A 19941-nucleotide genomic window follows, 5' to 3' on the forward strand; every position below is an offset into this window, starting at 1 on the left:
AGGATCGGCATCACCATAGCAGACACACATAGGTAGGGTTTGGGTTTCTTTGGTTTTCATATAGAAATTGGGTACTGCCTTCTCCTTCCTCATGTGCTCATGTTTACCCAAAAGATTAGCAGACAGTGAAGGTTACAGTTATCTCATGAGAAGCACGTCTGAGATGTTGATCTAAATAAGCCACTTGTAAGCCCATTAGAAATCTCTTTGTTCCTTCTCATTTTGTACTAAATATCAGTTTAGTCAAGCTCATTAGGTAATTAATGAATACCTAGTATGAGCAAAGGACACCCGTCCCTTTTTAAACTCTGATCCTGGCAAGTTTGTAGTGGGAACTTGTAAAATACATGCAGAATTAAGTGAGGATGACTACATAATCCATTTCTCTTGCAAAATATACTGTTACTGCTACTGAGGGGAAGACCTTATGCTGGTAATTTCTTTGAACTATATGAAGTCATTTTCCAGCTAATTCCATGTTAGTGAAAAGCATCATTAGGTTCTATTAGATAATGACTTTGGAAGTTTCCACACTGCTATATGGATGTTAATTTAAAGAAAGATTTTAATTGAAGGAAGTCATGCAAAGTGCAATTATGGTATACACAATAGACCTGTCTGTTCTGTCTGCTGTGAAATGACTGGAATGAGCCCAATCATTCTGCCCAAATAAAATCTGCTCCTCTGGAGAATCTTAGGTGGTATGCTTTAATTTCATAAAAAGGCTTTTTTCCAGGGGGCCTGTCTACCATAATTCGTTGAGGGCTAGACAGAGTGCTGTCTGTGTGCCTAGAGGCTGTGGGTGATTCCTCAGGCCCTCTCCTTTTCAATGATACAGTCAGCTCTGAGCATGTAAGCCATGTGGGACTTTTGAATATAGCTGTGAAAATGAATCAGAGTTTAAAAAACTTAAAAAAAAATAAGGTTGGATGTACACACTGCCTACTTAATAGAAGATAATCAAATTGCAATAAGTATAAGTTTTGCTGTTTTGCCAGCACAGGCTAGTGGGTTGCTAAAATAAACCGTTGGATAGCTTATTATCAAACAAACCCTCTGAACAAAAATTATGATGCAGTATTACTATAGAATTTATGATATTTTAGCAGTGTCATTGGATATATAAATAATACCTTGTTCTTGACTTTACTTCTTTTTTTGGCACAGCAATAAGAAACAATAAACTTTAAAAATAATGCTGCTAGGATATCAACATTTGAGAAAATGAGGACTTTTTGAGTTCTGTGAATATATATAGTTAGCAAGTCGTAAGTCAAGTAAGTTATAGATAATGGAATTCTATAAATTTTGCCCTGTATTTGCCCTGTATTAGCATAAAATGGTCAGCTAAAGTATGATGTTCTAGATAAAATATTGAATCACAAATACAGTTTAGGCAACTACTTTACTGAATATTCAAGGGTTTTTTGTGTGTACTTTGTTTTGTTCTTTGGCCTTCCTTGTCGTTGGCTTTGTCCTTGGCTTCAATTTCCAGAGTAGCTGGACCTGCAGGTATTAACCTTGCCTAGCTTACTTTCAGTTTTAAAGTTGGAGACAGCAGTGGTCCTTAAAGAAATAGGACACCAAGAATCCATCCAACCCTCAAGTTGCTGTTTTGACAATACCTTGCGGTGTTTTTCTGATCTACTCAACATCTGAGCATTGGTAATGTGGCTTGCATCAAGCTGTTAGGATAATCGTTATTAATCTTTAGTTCCATTTAGTAAAGACATTCATTATTTTTGTACACTGTATGTACATGTATATAACACACATATGTTAGTAAAACAAAAAGCAGCAAAGCAAAAGAGCCAGATAGTAGAAGGAATAGATTAATTATTCATTGTTAAGATTTTCAGACTCAGAACTGAAATGAAATGGTTCAAGTCTGAGCATTATGGTAGTGTGAGAGTGTGTGTGTGTGTGTGTGTGTGTGTGTGTGTGTGTGTGTGCGTGTGCTGGTCCTGGGGCTTGAGCCCAGAGCCTGAGTACCGTCCCTTAACTTTTTTTCTTAAGATTAGTGCTTTACCACTTCGCTCACAGATCACAAATCTACTTTGGGCTTTTTGCTGGTTAACTGGTGATAAAAGTCCCACAAACTTTCTTGCCTAGGCTGGCTTTGAACTGTAATTCTCAGATCTCAGAGCCTCCTGAGTAGCCAGGATTACAGGAACAAGCTACCAAGTCCCTGCTTTAACATTGTCTTTTTTTTTTTTTTTGCCAGTCCTGGGGCTTGGACTCGGGGCCTGGGCCGTGTCTCTGAGCCTTTTTATGCTCAAGGCTAGTGCTCTACTACTTGAGCCACAGTGCTACTTGTGGAATTTTTGAGTACTTTATTGGAGATAAGAGTCTCATGGGAACTTTTCTGCTGAGGCTGGCTTCAAACTGGGATCCTCAGATCTCAGTCTCATGAGGAGCTAGGATTACAGGCATGAGCCGCCAGGGCTAAGCTGGGATTTTGTTTTTAAGAATAGCCATCATATGGTAGTACAGATTTCACTTTTGCTTCACATTAATAAAACTTAATTTACATATACTTAAAATAGCAACTTTGCTTTCCTTTTTCTTTTTTCTTTTTTCTTTTTTTTGGTCATGCTGGGGATTGAGCTCGGGGTCTGTACTTGTCTGGGAAGCACTTAACCACTGAACTACACTCTCAGCCCTGATGGATGGATCATAATTACTAAAGAGACTCATAGATCTTTGCTTTGAGTGATATTTAAAATAAGTCAATAGTGCTTTTCTAGTTTCAGGAAAGCAAATATAATTGACATAAAGATCAAGCACGTAAAAGTTATATTTGCCATTTAATTAAAAAACTTCAGGGTAGGGATGTAGCTTAGTAGCAAAGCACTTGCCTAGCAAGTGTAATACCCTGGGTTTGATCCCAAAAACAAACAAACAAAAAAAGAGACAAAAACAATAATTAAGAAAAGACATCTTTACTATGAAGAACTTCAAAGATAGGTGACTATAATGAACCTCCTCCGCCTACTTGTCACTCACTGGAAAACCTTTATCTGTGGCTAGTACTGTCCTCTCTGCAGCTCCCCCTTTCCTTTCTTCTGTATTATTTTGAAGGGAATTCCAGTTATCCACCAGTATCTTAATATTGTTTTTATTATTAAGTATAACCACAATACCACTGCTACCCTCAGTAGATAACAAGAGTTAGGTAATGAAGAAAGGCTGGGCATCCCTCACCTGACAGTGGGCAGCTTTGTGAGTGCATGCAAGTGGAACATGGAAAAATCCCACACCTGGGCTTTGGTGCGTCACAGTCTCCAGCAGGGGCACAAGTAGTGCATGAAACTGCCTTTAGGCAGTTCCAAACGTAGAAGAATTTCTTGTTTAGACCTGAGTCCCATTTTAGGATATCTCATATTTATAAGTGTCCCAGAATTAAAAATAAAACCCAAAACAAACTCTGAAATCTGAAATAACTTCTGGTTCTATGCCTTACAGAGTAGGAATACTCAATTTATAGCATTGCATTTTCAGCCACGATTCAGTATCCGATTGTTCATTAATTTTTCCCCCCACAGTTCGTTCTTACTAGGATCCAAATACCGCCTACATATTGTGATTGGCAGAAGTTTAACACTTACTGGTTCTTCTGTTATTGCAGAAGCTGGCGTGTTTGTTCTATAGATGGATTAAGAAGTAAATTTGTCACAGGGTTAGATTGTTCTGTTTGGTCTTATTCCAAAGCTTCTTGCTTTCTTTGAAAGTAAGTTTGCTGCCTTGTGTTTAGATTATAACAGAGCCTCTACCATAGCTTCTAGAACCTACTATTACGAGGCTCATCCCCAGGCCTGCTCCTGCTTCCTACATGTAATCTGTCATTTGAATCTACAGCATTCATTATTTCTACTGATTTAGAAACATTATTTACCTTGGTGACAACTTTTATGAATTTGCCTTTTGCATTATTTCCTAATACCTGTTTTTTTATTTTGTTTCATTTTTTTTTTTTTTGCCAGTCCTGGGGCTTGAACTCAGGGCCTGAGCACTGTCCCTGGCTTCTTTTTGCTCAAGGCTAGCACTCTGCCACTTGAGCCACAGCGCCACCTCTGGCCTTTTCTGTATATGTGGTGCTGAGGAATCAAACCCAAGGCTTCCTGTATACAAGGCAAGCACTCTACCACTAGGCCATATTCCCAGCCCCCTAATACCTGTTTTGTAGACCCCAACAGAAGTCCTCTGTGAGCAAAACCGTTGCCTTCTGGGTTGTTCCTCCTGCCTCGTCACTGATCAGTCCACTGGTGGAGTGACACAGTGCCACATCATTGGACAGACTGTATGCCTTACGGCTGAGCCTACTTCATGACCGATGGTCATTCCAGTAAGTTGTTGCTTTTGTTTTTTTTTTTTTTTTTTTTTTGGTCAGTCCTGGGCCTTGGACTCAGGGCCTGAGCACTGTCCCTGGCTTCTTCCCGCTCAAGGCTAGCACTCTGCCACTTGAGCCACAGCGCCGCTTCTGGCCGTTTTCTGTATATGTGGTGCTGGGGAATCGAACCTAGGGCCTCGTGTATCCGAGGCAGGCACTCTTGCCACTAGGCTATATCCCCAGCCCCAAGTTGTTGCTTTTGAAAGGACCAACTTTACTTATTTTTGTTGTTCTGGATCTTGTGCCTGCGACCACTGAGTCACATCCCCAGCCTTCTAACTAAGTTCAATGCATAGTCTGAGAAAACCCCACTGTGCGTGAATCCCTGGCCTGACTGTTAGATGTTCTGGCTGAACCTGTGTGCCAGGCTCTATCCACGTGCTGAGCGGTTGGATCTTAGGGCAGAGACATTTCAGGACACATGGTGGTATGGGCCTTGCTGTGTCCAGAAGCTTCATTTGAGCTTTCAGGCTCTGATTGCACCTTTGTCCCTGTATCAGACATCTCTGTGGTGCTCCGGTCCTCCCACCTCATTTCTCCCAGGAGCCTTTGATCATTCTCTGCCCATCTGCTCTTGCCAGCTCAGCCTGGACTTTGACCAGCCTCACATGGGTATAATCTGATACTCACTCATACCCTGCTTTCTCTGGCCTTGCTCTGGGGTGCTCTCCCCTGGGTGAGTGCCTGCTCTCTCCAGCCATTCTAAGGTATGCTCCCTACCCTATCTGCTTGGAGTCCTGCCCCCTTCCCCCCCAGGGTTCTGTGCTGAGGCAGCCTCGTGGGTGCCTTGGTTTTGCAGATTGACTGGCCTAGTTGGTCCTACCTGCAATGACCTGCCAGGTCCCTTCACCTCCCAGTATGTGGCACTGATAATAAAGACCCAAATGCAGAGATTAGGAAGAGGGTGGCTTGCTATTCCTAAAGTGGATTGAGTTTATCAGCCCCACAGCATTGGAAGGCTCTGAGCTAGAGTGGAGTTTAGTCATCTCTGTGGCCTGTGGGGTAAGAGAAGGCAGAAATTGGTTGAAGAGAAGTGGGGTGTAGATGGGGCATGCATTTTGGGTCTAGCTTTGTAAATCTGGAAGCTCACCTCGCCTCCCTGAGCTTCATCTGCCTTTTCATCTGCCTGAGTGAGTTCTTTCCCTACTACAAGAAAAAAGATGGGCTGGGGATATGGCCTAGTGGCAAGAGTGCCTGCCTCGGATACACGAGGCCCTAGGTTTGATTCCCCAGCACCACATATACAGAAAACGGCCAGAAGCGGCGCTGTGGCTCAAGCGGCAGAGTGCTAGCCTTGAGCGGGAAGAAGCCAGGGACAGTGCTCAGTCCCTGAGTCCAAGGCCCAGGACTGGCCAAAAAAAAAAAAAAAGAAAAGAAAAAAGATTGTGTCTGTGATTGTTTTCAGGCTTGTGAGTCTAGGTGGGTGCTGTGGACTGACCCACATTGTTGTAATCATTATCCTAACTTTATTGGAGTTCGTGAGAGGTTCTGGGCCGTTTTCCTTACAGCCACACCACAAGGAGGCATGTCACAGGAAAACCCAGGCTGAAGGCCGCTGCATACTTACTTGAAGCAGCCGTAGCATTAGTCATCCAACCTGTTAGTGTTGATCAGAAACAAAGATAGCTGAAGGCATGCAGAAACTGCTTCCAGAGAGAAATTCTCAAGCATATATGTTTGTTTTTTTTGTCTCTGTGAACGTTTTTGGTAGTCTAATAAAGCCATGGACCCCTTCTTAGGAGCAAACAGTTATAAAGCAGCCAGATGTATACTGAGTTATTGTGATTAGAAATATTTTTAGAGATATGTTTATTGCTGTATGGACTAAAATGATCTAATGTTGGGATAATTACTGAAATTTCAAAACTTGTTTGAATGTAAATGATACTTTAAGATACTTGTAACAATTAGAATATGATATGAAGCTAGGCACTGGAGGCTCACGCCTGTAATCGTAGCTACCCAGGAAGCTGAGATCTAGGGATCGAAGTTCAAAGCCAGCCTGGGCAGGAAAGGCCATGAGACTCTTACTTCCAGTTAACCACCGGAAAAATGGAAGTGGCACTGTGACTCAGGTGGTAGAGTGCTATCCTTGAGCTGAAGAGCTCAAGGACAGTGCCTAGGCCCAGAGTTCAAGCCCCATGACTGACAAAAAAAAAAAAGAAAAATAAAAAAAAAGATCTGAAAATACATGATTTTTATTGGTGACAATGTCATAGGCACTATAAATGCTGTAATTCATTATGACATACATAATGGATAGGATTACAAAAATTTGAGGATACATTACTGAAAAATGGAAATGTAATTATATCAACTTTCCTATCAGTGTTCATAGGCTCTCTTGTTCATTCAGTGTGGGTAAAACATCCTTACTGAAGAGTGTGTGATTGTGTTTCCATGTGCAGCTTAATCCTGGAGTTTGTATTTGTGATTAAGGTGAACTTGTTATCTGTAGGTGTGGATCAGAACTCATGTCTACATTTATAGCACATGTTTGGGGATAATTTTGTAGAATGATAAGATGTAGGTAAAACATACCAGCAGTGAGGATTTGGGGAAAGTCTCACAGCGGAGAGCCTATGAAATGCTACGGGATTATGCTTCAGTAATTAAAAAAATTTTTTTTCTTGGTCAGCTGTGGGGCATGAGTTCTGGGCTTGGGTGCTGTCTCTGAGCTTTTCAAGGATAGTGCTCTGCCACTTGAGCCACTTCTGGTTTTCTGGTGGTTAATTGGAGAGAGTGTCATGGCCTTTCCTGCCTGGGCTGGCTTTGAACCGTGATCCTCAGATCTCAGCCTCCTGGGTAGCTAGGATTACAGGCGTGAGCACTGTCATAGGGGGAGCTAGGCAAGTATGAGTGCCGTAGTGTCACATAGTGGGGCTGCTGGGAGAAGGGAGGTCAAGGAGACCACTACTGCTATTAGTTTTCTGTCAAGGTTAAAGGTGTCAGTAGAAACTGATGAGGGTGCTGTTCTCTGGGTTCAGAGGTGAAGCTGTTTCAGATAGAACAGCATGACCTTGGTGGTAGGAAGTGCAAAGGCAGAATGAGCCACATATCAACAATGAATGGGTAGGGTATGAGGAGGTAGGGTGGGACACAGACAAATCCAGTCCCAGCTATGAGCACGTTACATGTATGAACTTAGCTAATCCTCCTGGCAGCCTTGTCATTATTTACCTTCTATTGCTGGAGAAGTGGGCACAAAGAGATTAAATAACTTGTTCAGAGTCAAACAAGGCCTGTCTGGCTCCATGGATCTCGACACCATGCACTTAGTACAAGATTACACTGATGAAGTGTGGAGGACAGGCTAGGGAGGGCAGGACTGCCCCAGGGCAATGGGTCACAGAGGCTGCAAACTTGATACCAGCCTGAGATGGTGCAGATGCCTTGAAGGCAGAGCAGCAAGAAGTGTGGGGAATTTTTCCAGCCCTGGCAGTAAAATCTGTGAGACTCTGATCTCCAGTTAACTAGCAAAATGCTGAAAGTGGAGCTGTGGCTCAGGTGATAGAGTACTAAGCAAAAGTGCTCAGGGACAATGCCCAAGCCCCAGTACCAGTACATTAAAAAAAAGGAATAGTTACTTGGGACAGAAATTCGCATTAGTCACAGCCAGTGCTAACGCTGTCATCACGATAAGTCACCCAGCTGGACAAGTCACCCTGTGGTAGGGTTTCTAGACATGTGTTGTCCAGTGACTCCGCTTTGGTTCTGAGGTGTCTACACCACTTCACAGCAAAGGAAACCTTCCTAACGGGCTCATTTGCTAGCCCTCCGCTTTTGAGATCTCAGGGGTGAGCGGAGAGGTAAGCTGCAGGCCAAGGGCAGCCTCGCATTGCAGGCAGCATGTAGAGCTGCATTCCATGGATTCCAAAGGCGAATCCATCCGATCCGATCCGTCCACTGCAAAGGGCAGCTGCATCCCAGCAAGCCCTGATTTCCTAGGTGTGGGGAACCAGGCCCTGGCAGAACAGCAGCTCTCCCATGTGAGGGCCATGGCTTATACAGCCCCGGCGGGCAAGGAAAGGAGGAGAGCTCTGACATCACATGTGTACACTGACTGTTGTTGCTGTATTTGTCCCCTGTTCTCGGGCTGGGGATACGGCCTAGTGGCAAGAGTGCTTGCCTTGTATACATGAAGCCCTGGGTTCGATTCCCCAGCACCACATATATAGAAAACAGCCAGAAGTGGCGCTGTGGCTCAAGTGGCAGAGTGCTAGCCTTGAGCAAAAAGAAGCCAGGGACAGTGCTCAGGCCCTGAGTCCAAGGCCCAGGACTGGCAAAAAAAAAAAACCCCAAAACAAAACAACCCTGTTCCCTTTTATTTCATCATTTGAATCAATTCTAAAGCAGTAGAATTTTCCGGTTAGGACTAAATCTTGAAGTTTTTACTCACATAATCTTTCAGAGAGGCTCTCCTCTCCATTCCCACAGGTCACCTTCATAGTTAAAAATTTCGCTTTTATCTCGACAGACTAACGGTGTGACGTAAGCTGTGGTCTTTCCATAAGTAGCTTCCTTTCGAGGTCAGTTGTTAATTTCAGTTACCAAATTGTGGATTTCTAGCCTGGAAAACAGACGTAACTGTTTTATCTGTTCTTAATACTCATTCTTAAGAAAGCCTGTTAGTTGAGAGGCAAAACTCTTGCAAGCAGGAAAAAATTCAGGAAAACCGAATTATCTTTTCAAAAACCTGGCTCCTACTCTATACTATTTTTCCTGTTTTTCTGATTCTGGGGCTTGGACTCAGAGCCCCATGTTCTCGCTTGCCTTGTTTGTTCATAGTTCTGCTATTTGAGCCATACCTTCACTCCAGCGATATTGCTGGTTAATTGGAGATAGAGTTTTGTGGGTTATTCTCTCCAGGCTGGCTTTGAACCTCTCACTTCCAGGTCTCATCCTCCTAAGTAGCTAGGATTACAGATGTGAACACCAGCAGCTGGCTGACGAACGAAATTTATTATTTCGAAAGAAATAATTGACGAAAGAATTTTATTATTATCTTTCAGTTGTTGTACAAAGCAGTTTCAATTCAGCCTATCAATTTGTCTTGATCCCTGTCGCTCCTGTCAGCCTAAGAGACAGCACAAGCTAGGAACCCCTTCTAGAGTGCTGGAGGTTGGGCAGGTAGGAGGTGTCCTGTGGGGAGTAAAAAAGCATAGCTGAGCTTCCTCTGGGCTGGCGAAGAACTGGACCACATCTCAGTGATGCAGGCGGCTGAGTTGGAAGGACCACTGGAGCTCAGGGAGTTCGAGGCCAGTCTGGGCAACCCACCCAGCAAGTCCTTATTCACCCAGCTCCTGAGGCCAGCCGTCTGTGGACTGGAGTCAATACTTGCTAAATGAATGACTGAGAAGGAAAACAGGCTCATGGATTGAGAGACATTACACACATGAAAACCACATCTCAGGGAAGGGATAAACATAGCTGTGTCCACCAAACTAAGCAGTATTTCCCTGTGGGTAGTCAAGTAGATAGTTGGGAAATGCTTGAAAATTGAATTTCTGCTAAAAGAAGCCAAGCAAATTCTTGCTAAGCAATGGATTTGGGGAGTAATTATAGTAACGAGCTTGAAATTTCAGTTTTTTTCAACCTGATAACTGACTTCAACCGCAGACAGTGTTGCATCATAAAACAAAGCCATACTAATGGTGACATAAAATGTTTATAAGCGTGTGTGAACGTTTGTGCACCAGGCATGTTAGATGCACCATTGCTTTTTCCTTGAAGTTTTCACTCTTTCCAACTTTAGTTTGAATTCTTGACCTACCACTGCTTATATGAAGACAACATTTTAAACTTTTTTTTTTTTTTCTGGCCAGTCCTGGGACTTGGGACTCAGGGCCTGAGCACTGTCCCTGGCTTCTTTTTGCTCAAGGCTAGCACTCTACCTCTTGAGCCATAGTGCCACTTCTGGCTTTTTCTGTATATGTGGTACTGAGGAATCGAACCCAGAGTTTGTTAATTTCTCTCAGCAATAACTTTTCCCACGGAAATCCAGTCTAGTCAAGAAGAAATTCAGTCACATGAACCTAATTAAGACAATAACAAAATCCACTGAGTGCCAGTGAGTTCATGACCGTCAGTGGCTCATGAGTGTAACCCCAGCTACTCAGGAGGCTGAAGTCTGAGGATCTCAGTTCAAAGCCAGCCTGGGCAAGAAAGTCCATGAGACTCTTACCTACAATTAACCACCAAAAAGCTGGAAATGGAGGGATGGCTCAAGTGGTAGAGTGCTAACCTTGTGCACAAAACCTCAAGGACAGTGTTCAGGCCCAGAGTTCAAGTCCTAGGACTGGCACAAAAAAAAAAAAAAGCCTTTCAGGAAAAATAGAGATTCATACAGTTAGAAACCACAAGTGAAGTGAGGCCCCACAAATGAATCAGTGTCTGACTGAATTTAAACTTTCTGATGATGCAAGTGACTAATGAATTAAAGCTCCTGTTGGGATGTGTGTCTGACAGATGATAAAAGGGAGGTGATTCGCAAGTGATCACTTGAGTTAACTAGTGCTTGTGTTCTTTGAACTTTCCTCCAATAGTTGACAGTTTAAAACGATAGAATTCATAGATCCTCAGATATCAGCCTCCTGAGTAGGTAGGATTACAGGCCTGAGCCACTGTGCTTGGCTAGTAGCCCAGGTTTTTTTTTTTTTTTGTCTATTTGTTCTTAACCAGTTGGGATTTGTGTGGGTAAAGATCCCAGTAGAAGAGAGTTGTCAGATTGATTTTTTTTTTTTTTTTTGCCAGTCCTGGGGCTTGGACTCTGGGCCTGAGCACTGTCCCTGGCTGCTTTTTGCTCAAGGCTAGCACTCTGCTCTGCCACTTGAGCCACAGCGCCACTTCTGGCCATTTTTTGTATATGTGGTGCTGGGGAATCGAACCCAGGGCCTCATGTATATGAGGCAGGCACTCTTGCCACTAGGCCATATCCCCAGCCCCAGATTGATGTTTTGATTTCAAGAAGTTTCCCACCTCCAAGAGGTGGTCATAGTTTTTACTGCTTTGAGGGGGACTGGATCTATCTTTTTTTTTTTTTCTTCCCCATGACTGGGGCTTGAACTCAGGGCCTGGGCTTCTTTTGATCAAGGCTAGCACTCTACCACTTGGGCCATAGCACCACTTCGGCTTTTTCTGTTGACGTGGTACTGAGGAACCAAACACAGAGCTTCATGCATGCTAGGCAATTCTCTACCACTAAGCTACATTCTCAGCCCTTCTATTCTTTTTAAATAACTTTCTGTTCTCAGTTCTTTTCCTTTGCCTTCTGGGAGGACTGTTAGTGTCATTTGTTTTTGTTTTTGTTTTTCCAAAAATAAATTTTATGGATATATTTTCCGTCTTGATGCCATATGCTTTGTTACAAACATTTCCTGGTTTCATTTGATTTTTTTGCATTATTATTATTAATTTGGAAAGGAGGAATGGTGGTAAAATTTCATTCTGTGATTGAGAGTAACATAAGGATGTTTAAGAAAGATCTAAGTAGTGAAAAAGCAATTATGATGAGAAGTGAGAAATGAATAGGAGTTACCCCAAGAGTTAGAAAGAAAATCATGCTTGAAAGCTCTAAGACTAATCAGAGGGTACCACTGGACCAGTTAGAAAAAGACCTTTGTGGGGTAAAGAAATCCTGGTACATAGCATAGCTGGAACTGTAGACAGGTGCCAGGCCACCTAAAGAACTTAAAAAGTATGTGCCAGGGGCTGGGAATGGGACTTAGTGGTAGAGTGCTTGCCTAGCATGCATGAAGCCCCAGGTTTGATTCCTCAGTACCACATACACAGAAAAAGCTGGAAGTGGTGCTGTGGCTCAAGTGGTAGAGTGCTAGCCTTGAGCAAAAAGAAGCCAGGGACAGTGCTCAGGCCCTGAGTCCAAGCCCCAGGACTGTGCCCACCAAGCACAAAGCCTTGTGGTGACTCAAATGAATGAAGCCCAGTGTCGTTCAGAAGCTCACTGTCTGGCTCAACTGGTACTGGTCAGAAAGGTTTTTGTCATGAGACAGTGATGGATCCTGCATATGCAATAGAAGTAGTTTGGGTTATTGTAGGAATTGGGGAAAGACTTTCTTTTCACTAGGGTTCTTAAGGAAGAATGCTTGAAAGAAGTTAAAAATATCACCGAGATTTTTCTCTTAAGTGCAAGGGCTTGAGTAAGCAGAGTGGTTAGAGGGCCTAGTGTTGTCCAAGTGTGTGTGTGGGATACAGGATGTGACGAGGTAGCCGGTGGAGGACTCTCCTGTGGGTATCACAGGGAGATGATGCTCTAGCTGTAATTTGCATACCCTGATCCTCCACTGGTTTCCAGGAACTTTGTAGTAGACTCATGGAATACTTACTGCTTTTTAAAAAATTATTACTGTAGATAAGAGGAGCTGTTCAAGTAATCCAAGACAGATTCTCATTCTTACGGGTTGTCTTCAGCAGTTGCTTTTCTGCTGTCCTTAGATAGTTCCACTGATGGAGACCAGGGTTCAAAACACTGCCATATCTACATTAAAGAGGTATCCCACTTCTAGTAGCTTTCCCCAGTAGATCCTGCAAGATTCTAGTGGTTTGGTTTATTCTCTGACTGGTAGAATTGTCAGATTCCTTTATCTCCTGAACCCTGTTCTCCAGACATACCCTACATTATCCATGATGCTGTCAAAAATTATTCTTTAAAATTGAATGGAGTATTTGAGATGTTGAGGGGAAAGTGGGTCAGATTTTTAGTGATCTGTACTTCTTTAGTGTTGGCTATATAAGGAAAGGTAGAGAAGTGTCCTCAGCCAGTCTAGTTGGGGTATTGATTTTTAGTCAGCCCAGCTTCATTCCTGATGTGCAAAGTGACAGGAAAAAGAATGACCATCACACAGTTGTTTGGTTCCTGGTACTGCCAGCTAAGTCCCAAAGAGCAACAATGTCATTACGTAGTATGGCTGTGTTAGAAGAAGCTCTTTGTAATCCGTACCAGAGTGGCTCTCAGTGAGATGTTTCAAAACAGATTCCTAATCTGTCTCATTGTGAGGGTTCCAACTTAAACTTTAGAATTGAAAGAGGTAATGGTACTTGGATTTAATGTTTGGTTTTGGTAAATTAACGGCAGTCATTGATCAACCTGTTGGCATTTTTATATTTTATACATGAATAATACTATACAGTCTAATTTTAGATTCAACAATTTTAATTTTGTAATGTTAGAAGTATTAGTAAAAATTTACAAAGATCACCAACAATTTGAAATTTCTTATATTTTGGCTTCTTAATCATTAGTATTATTTGACTATTTTTATGATGTGACTTATTATTTAAATGAGACATAAGGACAGGTCCCTCAGGCCAATAAAAAGGAATAAAGAGAAAGTAGCTTATTTATAGGTAAGAGTTTTAATCTGTAACATGCATCCTTACAATGGGTGAGGATTGGGGATAGAACTTAGGGCCTTGTACCTGCTAGGCAAGAGCTTTACCACTGAGTTGTTTCTTAGCTGTAGCCCTACCATTTGTATTTCCCATCCTCTTCCACAAATACACCTCTGTCCCTGTTGATCTGTCTGGACCGATGCTATTTACATTTCCAGTAATGAGACCATCTCTATTTGAGAGCTAGTGGTCTCTGCAGGAAAGAATCATAACTGGACGCTGAAGTTAATGTGTGAAAGCATGACAGAACACAGGCTATTTATATGGTCTCAAAGTCTTTCCTCATAAAATACATACCAATTACAAAGGGGAAACCAGTGAAGTTACAGCAGGGAAACCTAGTAGTAGATGCCTCTGACCAGCTGATCAGAATTGGCCTGGTTTGTTACAAGATGGGGAAGGACATCATAGCCTCCTGGTTGAATGCACCCAGAAGGGCTTGCCATTACGGGTATTCTGCTTGCCAGAATACAGAACCTGTTGTAGGCACAAGAAGCACTCGGCAACCTACACCAAGGAATAGTCTACAGAATAGTGGTGTGTGGGGGGGTATTGTACCCCGAGTATCTATCTACCAGGGCAAACAGAGTCTGGATTAGGGAAGGTAAGACAGCTACATGCAGCATGTACCTAGGCTAGAAAAAGGACAACAGTGGGAGGAGATATCAAATTTTTGATAAAGTTGAATATCAATTACTTAATAAATTATGTGTTGATAGCTAATTTCCAGATGTTGGAAATTGTCACTGTGGTTGAGAAGTCATTAACATTTTACAGGACTTTTTTTTTACACTGCTTTTTTAGCTTTTGTAAGTCAGAAAGTATTTCGAAATGAAGTTAAGCAACAGCAAAATTAATTCAGCCCAGCTGAGAAATAAAGGCTTGTACTTTTTGTGACATTTCTTTTGACTGGACAGCAGCTGGTTTTTGTTGCTTTCTAAATCTCCACAGTGACCCGGGTAGCCAAGGTTTCCAAATAAGGGATCTTGGAATTGGTGAGGCATGGCTGGGCTGAATGGCAACTATCCTTTGACAGGGTTTTGTTTAATTAATCAATTTACTTATTTTTTTGTACAGAGCTGTAATTACATCTCCAGGTGTCCTCTGGCTGTACAGGTTATTTGAGCTTTACTGTTGTAGCTACCAGAATCTAGCTGGAAACTTAGCTCTGTAATTAATTTACTGATTTGTTTTTATTATACTATTCTGAATTCAGGTGAGTCCCATATTTTATTGAAGTATGTATTTATTGGTTTTTAAATTTTAAAACATTTAAACTTGAAGTAACATACTCAGTAACTTTTTTTGTTCTCAGGAGAGATAATGTGGAGTTTTCATATGCATAGTGAATAGTAAACTAAGTACCAACGGGTAACTTGTGTTGGGTAATAATTAGAATGGAGGAAATTAATACATTGGGAGATGTTAGTGTTAACAGAAGTGATTGTTAATGTGTGACTCATGGTTCTTAAGTTCAGGCTGTTTTGACCAGAGTAGAAAGGGGAAAGGCCATGGATTTGGGAATCAGAAGACCTTGTTTTGTACCCAAGATCCATGACTGTGTGCTGGACGTCTTTTAGCTTTTCTGAGCTTAAAGTTTCTTGACAGTGAAGCTACTCAAAACAGCATTTTGAAGAGTTTCTGGGGCATGGAAGGAAGTAGTGCACTATGTGCCTGGCCTCTCACCTGCATTTCACACTCGCTGCTTTCATCGCCTGTAGCTAGGTCTTGGATGAAGCTGTGTGTAATTGAGGAGTGGGTGCTTCTCTTTTTGTGAAGATCTGTAAAGCCATGACAGCACACGTGGGTCACCTGCACCACAAATCACTAGTCTTCCTCTCAGGAAGTTTTTCCATACCTCATATTCCAAAGAAATTATTTTCTCTTATGCCATATTGGGTGTTACTCCAAACTCTTAGCGGACATCCGTGGCCATTTGCTGGTGTTTCCAGGGTGTTTTAGGGTTCTTATCTAAAATCATTTGGTACAAATTATTAATGTTGTAGGCTGGGAAGTGGCTTAGTGGTAGAGTGCATGCATGAAGCTCTAGGTACGATTCCTCGGTACCACATACGCAGAAAAAACCAGAAGTGGCGCTGTGGCTCAAGTGGTAGAGCACTAGCCTTGAGCAAAAAGAAGTTCAGAGACAGTGCTCAGGCCCTGAGTTCAAGCCCTAGGACTGGCAAAACAACAAAAAACAAAGAAACCAAATTAGCGTTGTTTCCTTTGGAGGAAAATTTTACATGACAAAGGGACAAGAAGATATACAGATGGTTGAAAGCAGACATTGTCATGTACAGTTTACTTTTTTTTATGTTTCATGGAGACAAGGTCTCCTTATGCAGTCCAGACTGACCTTGAACTCATGGTCCTCCTGCTTTAGCCTCGTGAGTGCTGGGATCACAAGTGTGTGCCACCTCAGCCAGCTTTATTCTGGCATTGACTGGCTTTGGCGCCAGGCTGTTCTGTGAATGAATCCCTATGCCTTTAGGAATTCGGCACTCTGAAGCCTTGAGGAAGCCTGGAGAGGGGGTAGCCCGGAGAGAGGAAGGCAGTGGTAGCTGTTAACAATGGGAGACTTGGGGGTGAAAGGTCCATGGGAGTTCTTTGTACTTTCTCACAACTTGGATATGCACATGATGCTTTTGTTCTTGTACTCTGGGAAGGTGTAAGCCACTGGCAGTTTGGGGGTTAAAGTGACTGGGCAAGTGTAGAGGAGTATTAACTCAAGACATTAGCTTTTCTTTTGATGCACCCTTTGTTCTTTAGGTCAGAGTCACTTCTTGTAGAAAGTTCTGTATTGATAAGAGAGTAAGCTGCTGCTGTGGTAAAGTAGGGAAAAGTACTTGAAGTTGGATAAGAAGTAAAGGTTTTTGGGAGTGTTATGACAGGGTCTCACTGTGTAGTCTAGGCTGGCCTTGAACTCTGGATTGTGCTGCCTCATTCTCCTGAGTGCTAGGACTATTGTATAGGTGTGTGCTACCATGCTGAGCTCAGATTTTTTTTAATTGTCTTGTATTAGTTATACTTGGGGGAGGGGGATTCTTCACTACATTTCCACATGTTCACACTGTATTGGAGTCTTGCTCTTCACACCCCTTGCCCTCCTCTCTTGAGAAGCTAGCATATCCAGCAGGTTTCCTGGTTTCATTTTCATAGATGCAAATAATCAGTTTCAACAGTGTTCAACCTCTTTGCCCTCTGTTCCAGCACACCTCCTCCTGCTAGCCCCATTAGTACTCACCACCCAGAGCCTGCTTCTCTTCCCTACCTCCTGTTGACCATCAACTCTTGGTGGTTTTCTCTGTGCTGCTCTCATAAGGACTTTCAATGCGTTATGCAGTTTTTCTCCCTCTCCCGCCCTCCCCCATTCTTTCCTGTCCTTCCTCCCCTGAAGAGTCTCAGAAGATCTTTTTATTTTATTTATTTTTGCTGGCCCTGGGGCTTGAACTCGGGGCCTGGATGCTGTCCCTGAGCCTCTTTGTGCTCAAGGCTAACACTATCACTAGAGCTACAGCATCACTTCTGGCTTTTTCAGTAGTTTTTTGGAGATGAGAGTCTCATAGACTTTCCTGCCCAGGGTTCGCTTCAAACTGTGATACTCAGATCTCAGCCTCCTGAGTAGCTAGAATTATAGGCATGAGTCACCAGCATCCAGCTCGGAAGGTCTTGTAAAAGAAATATTTATAAGTCATATACAAGGATATGCCAAAATATAAAAGGCAGGGAAATTAGAACTTTTGTCCAGTAAGTTGTTTTTTTCTGGTAGAGATATACAAGTTAGTTTTCTATAATTAGCAATTCTCTATACTAAAAGTTAATCGATTATTAATTTAAATTTCAGTTATTTGGTTTTAAAGGCAGTATTTTCTTTTTCTTATTGCAGTTCTTTGTCATGTTTACATTAGCACTTTTCAAGAAGTATTTTCTTAACTAAATTTCTTTCTAACTCTCCTTCCTTTCTTTCATGTCAATGGTGGCATCTCCTGGGAACTCAGCGGCCAGCCAAAGGTAAGAGACTTGGTTTGTTGTAGGCTGTTTGTGTGTGTGGTTCTTCTCAAAACTAAAAATGTTTTCTCCCTGTTAGTTTATAAGGCACCAGCTTCCAGTCTTCTCTGAAGCCCAAAGCCATGCCCTGGCACAGGATGGGTGGAGGTTTAGGGAAAGCTGTGTTTGTACTCTGACCAGTTCTTCCCAGTCTCCTAGCAACACCAACACAGATTCCTTGTGTGCCATAGATTGGCACAGACTGGCAGTTCCAAAGTCTGGTTGCTCCTTTCTAGGCCAATTCATTCTCCTGGCTCCTAAGCCAGCTGGGATAGCTTTACTAGACCCACAGAAACCTGTGGGTCCTCAGCCTCCTCCAGGGGTGTCAGATTGGAGCTAGTCTCTAGGGTGACCTCTGTCCCCCAGGGGACATACAGATGTACTGAACCTCACAAGGACTGCATTTTTGATGTGACCAGGGTCTTCTTTGAAGCTAGTTAGGACTTCCAGGAAATTCAGTTTCATCTACATTCTTGGGAGTTGTTTTCATTTTAGAGCCTGTGGTTGAATTGTAATTCTATTCTCTGTTATTGTTGCTAAAATATGTGTAGACATAGTATTTGGAACTCTGAATGATGACTAGTTGATATGGCAATATTTGTCTTTCTTCACTTCTTTTCCCTTCTGCCTTTCCCTTTTCTTTTCCCTCCCTCCGTGCCCTCCCTCCCTTACTTCCCTCCCTTTCTCCTCTCCCTTCCCTCCCTCCTTCTTTCCCTCCCCCCTTCCAAAGATAGGGTTTCACTGTATAACCCAGAATAGCCTTAAACATACTATTATGACTCAGGTTGGGCTTGTACTTGAGGTATTGTGTACCACCATACCTGGTCAACACTTACTCTTATTTCCTATGAAAGAAAGTGCAGTGTGTGTGTGTGCGCACGCGCACGTGTGCATGTGCACGCCACTTCTGGGGCTTAAGCTCAAGTCTGGGTGCTGTCCCTGAGCTTTTTTGCTCAAGGCTAGGGCTCTACCAGTTAAGCTACAGCTTTTTGTTGGTTATTTGGAGATTAGAGTTTCATGGACTTTCCTGCTTTGGCTGGCTTTGAACTATGATCCTCAGATCTCAGCCTCCTGATTAGCTAGAATTACAGGCATAAGCCACTGGCGCCTGGCTTTTTTTTTTTCTTTTTGAGCTGACAAAATTGCAGTGAAAATGTGCAGAAATCATTTCATGACTATTAAAAAATTAAACTTTCTTTATTTCAGGTGTACCTTGATGTTTAGAAAAAATGCTTTGGGGGCTGGGAATACGGCCTAGTGGCTAGAGCGCCTGCCTTATATACATGAAGCCGTGGGTTCGATTCCCCAGCACCACATATATAGAAAATGGCCAGAAGTGGCGCTGTGGCTCAAGTGGCAGAGTGCTAGCCTTGAGCAAAAAGAAGCCAGGGACAGTGCTCAGGCCCTGAGTCCAAGGCCCAGGACTGGTGCAAAAAAAAAAAGAAAAAAAAAGTGCTTTGTAGAGTAAAAAATAAGGAAACATTATTAACACAGGTGGCCACTAGGGTGGAGGATATAGTTGGCAGACATTTTTTACTTTATGAAAGCTCCTGTGTTGACTTTGTTAATGTGAATGTATATTTGTTACTCCTAACAAAGACTTTTTCTTTTTTTTTGGCCAGTCCTGGGCCTTGGACTCAGGGCCTGAGCACTGTCCCTGGCTTCTTCTTGCTCAAGGCTAGCACTCTGCCACTTGAGCCACAGTGCCACTTCTGGCCATTTTCTGTATATGTGGCGCTGGGGAATTGAACCCAGGGCCTCAAGTATACGAGGCAGGCACTCTTGCCAGTAGGCCATATCCCCAGCCCCTAACAAAGACTTTTTTAATTAAAAGGAATAATGTTTACATAGAAAAAGATGGGCTTGATTAGTTTATGAGCCCATTATCTGGGAGGTACTACAGTAATTTATAGAACTGTGAAAACTTCATGAGGATCATTGAACTTTTTTTTTTTTGCCAGTCCTGGGCCTTGAACTCAGAGCCTGAGCACTGTCCCTGGCTTCTTTTTGCTCAAGGCTAGCACTCTGCCACTTGAGCCACAGCGCCACTTCTGGCCTTTTCTATCTATGCGGTACTGAGGAATCGAACCCAGGGT

At 42.7% G+C, this 19941-nt stretch overlaps 1 protein-coding gene across 2 annotated transcripts in view; it reads left to right on the forward strand.

Annotated features, from left to right (window-relative positions):
- Nucleotides 1-19941, forward strand: part of Kif13b (kinesin family member 13B) — a 130110-nt gene that overhangs the window by 19122 nt on the left and 91047 nt on the right. For both annotated transcript variants that reach the window (XM_048330316.1, XM_048330315.1), the window contains exon 3: nt 17797-17809. In XM_048330316.1, the coding sequence (XP_048186273.1) occupies nt 17797-17809 (13 nt within the window). The remainder of the gene's footprint in view (nt 1-17796; nt 17810-19941) is intronic.

This window comes from Perognathus longimembris, chromosome 21 (genome assembly GCF_023159225.1).
Source record: "Perognathus longimembris pacificus isolate PPM17 chromosome 21, ASM2315922v1, whole genome shotgun sequence".
Taxonomy (NCBI): domain Eukaryota; kingdom Metazoa; phylum Chordata; class Mammalia; order Rodentia; family Heteromyidae; genus Perognathus; species Perognathus longimembris.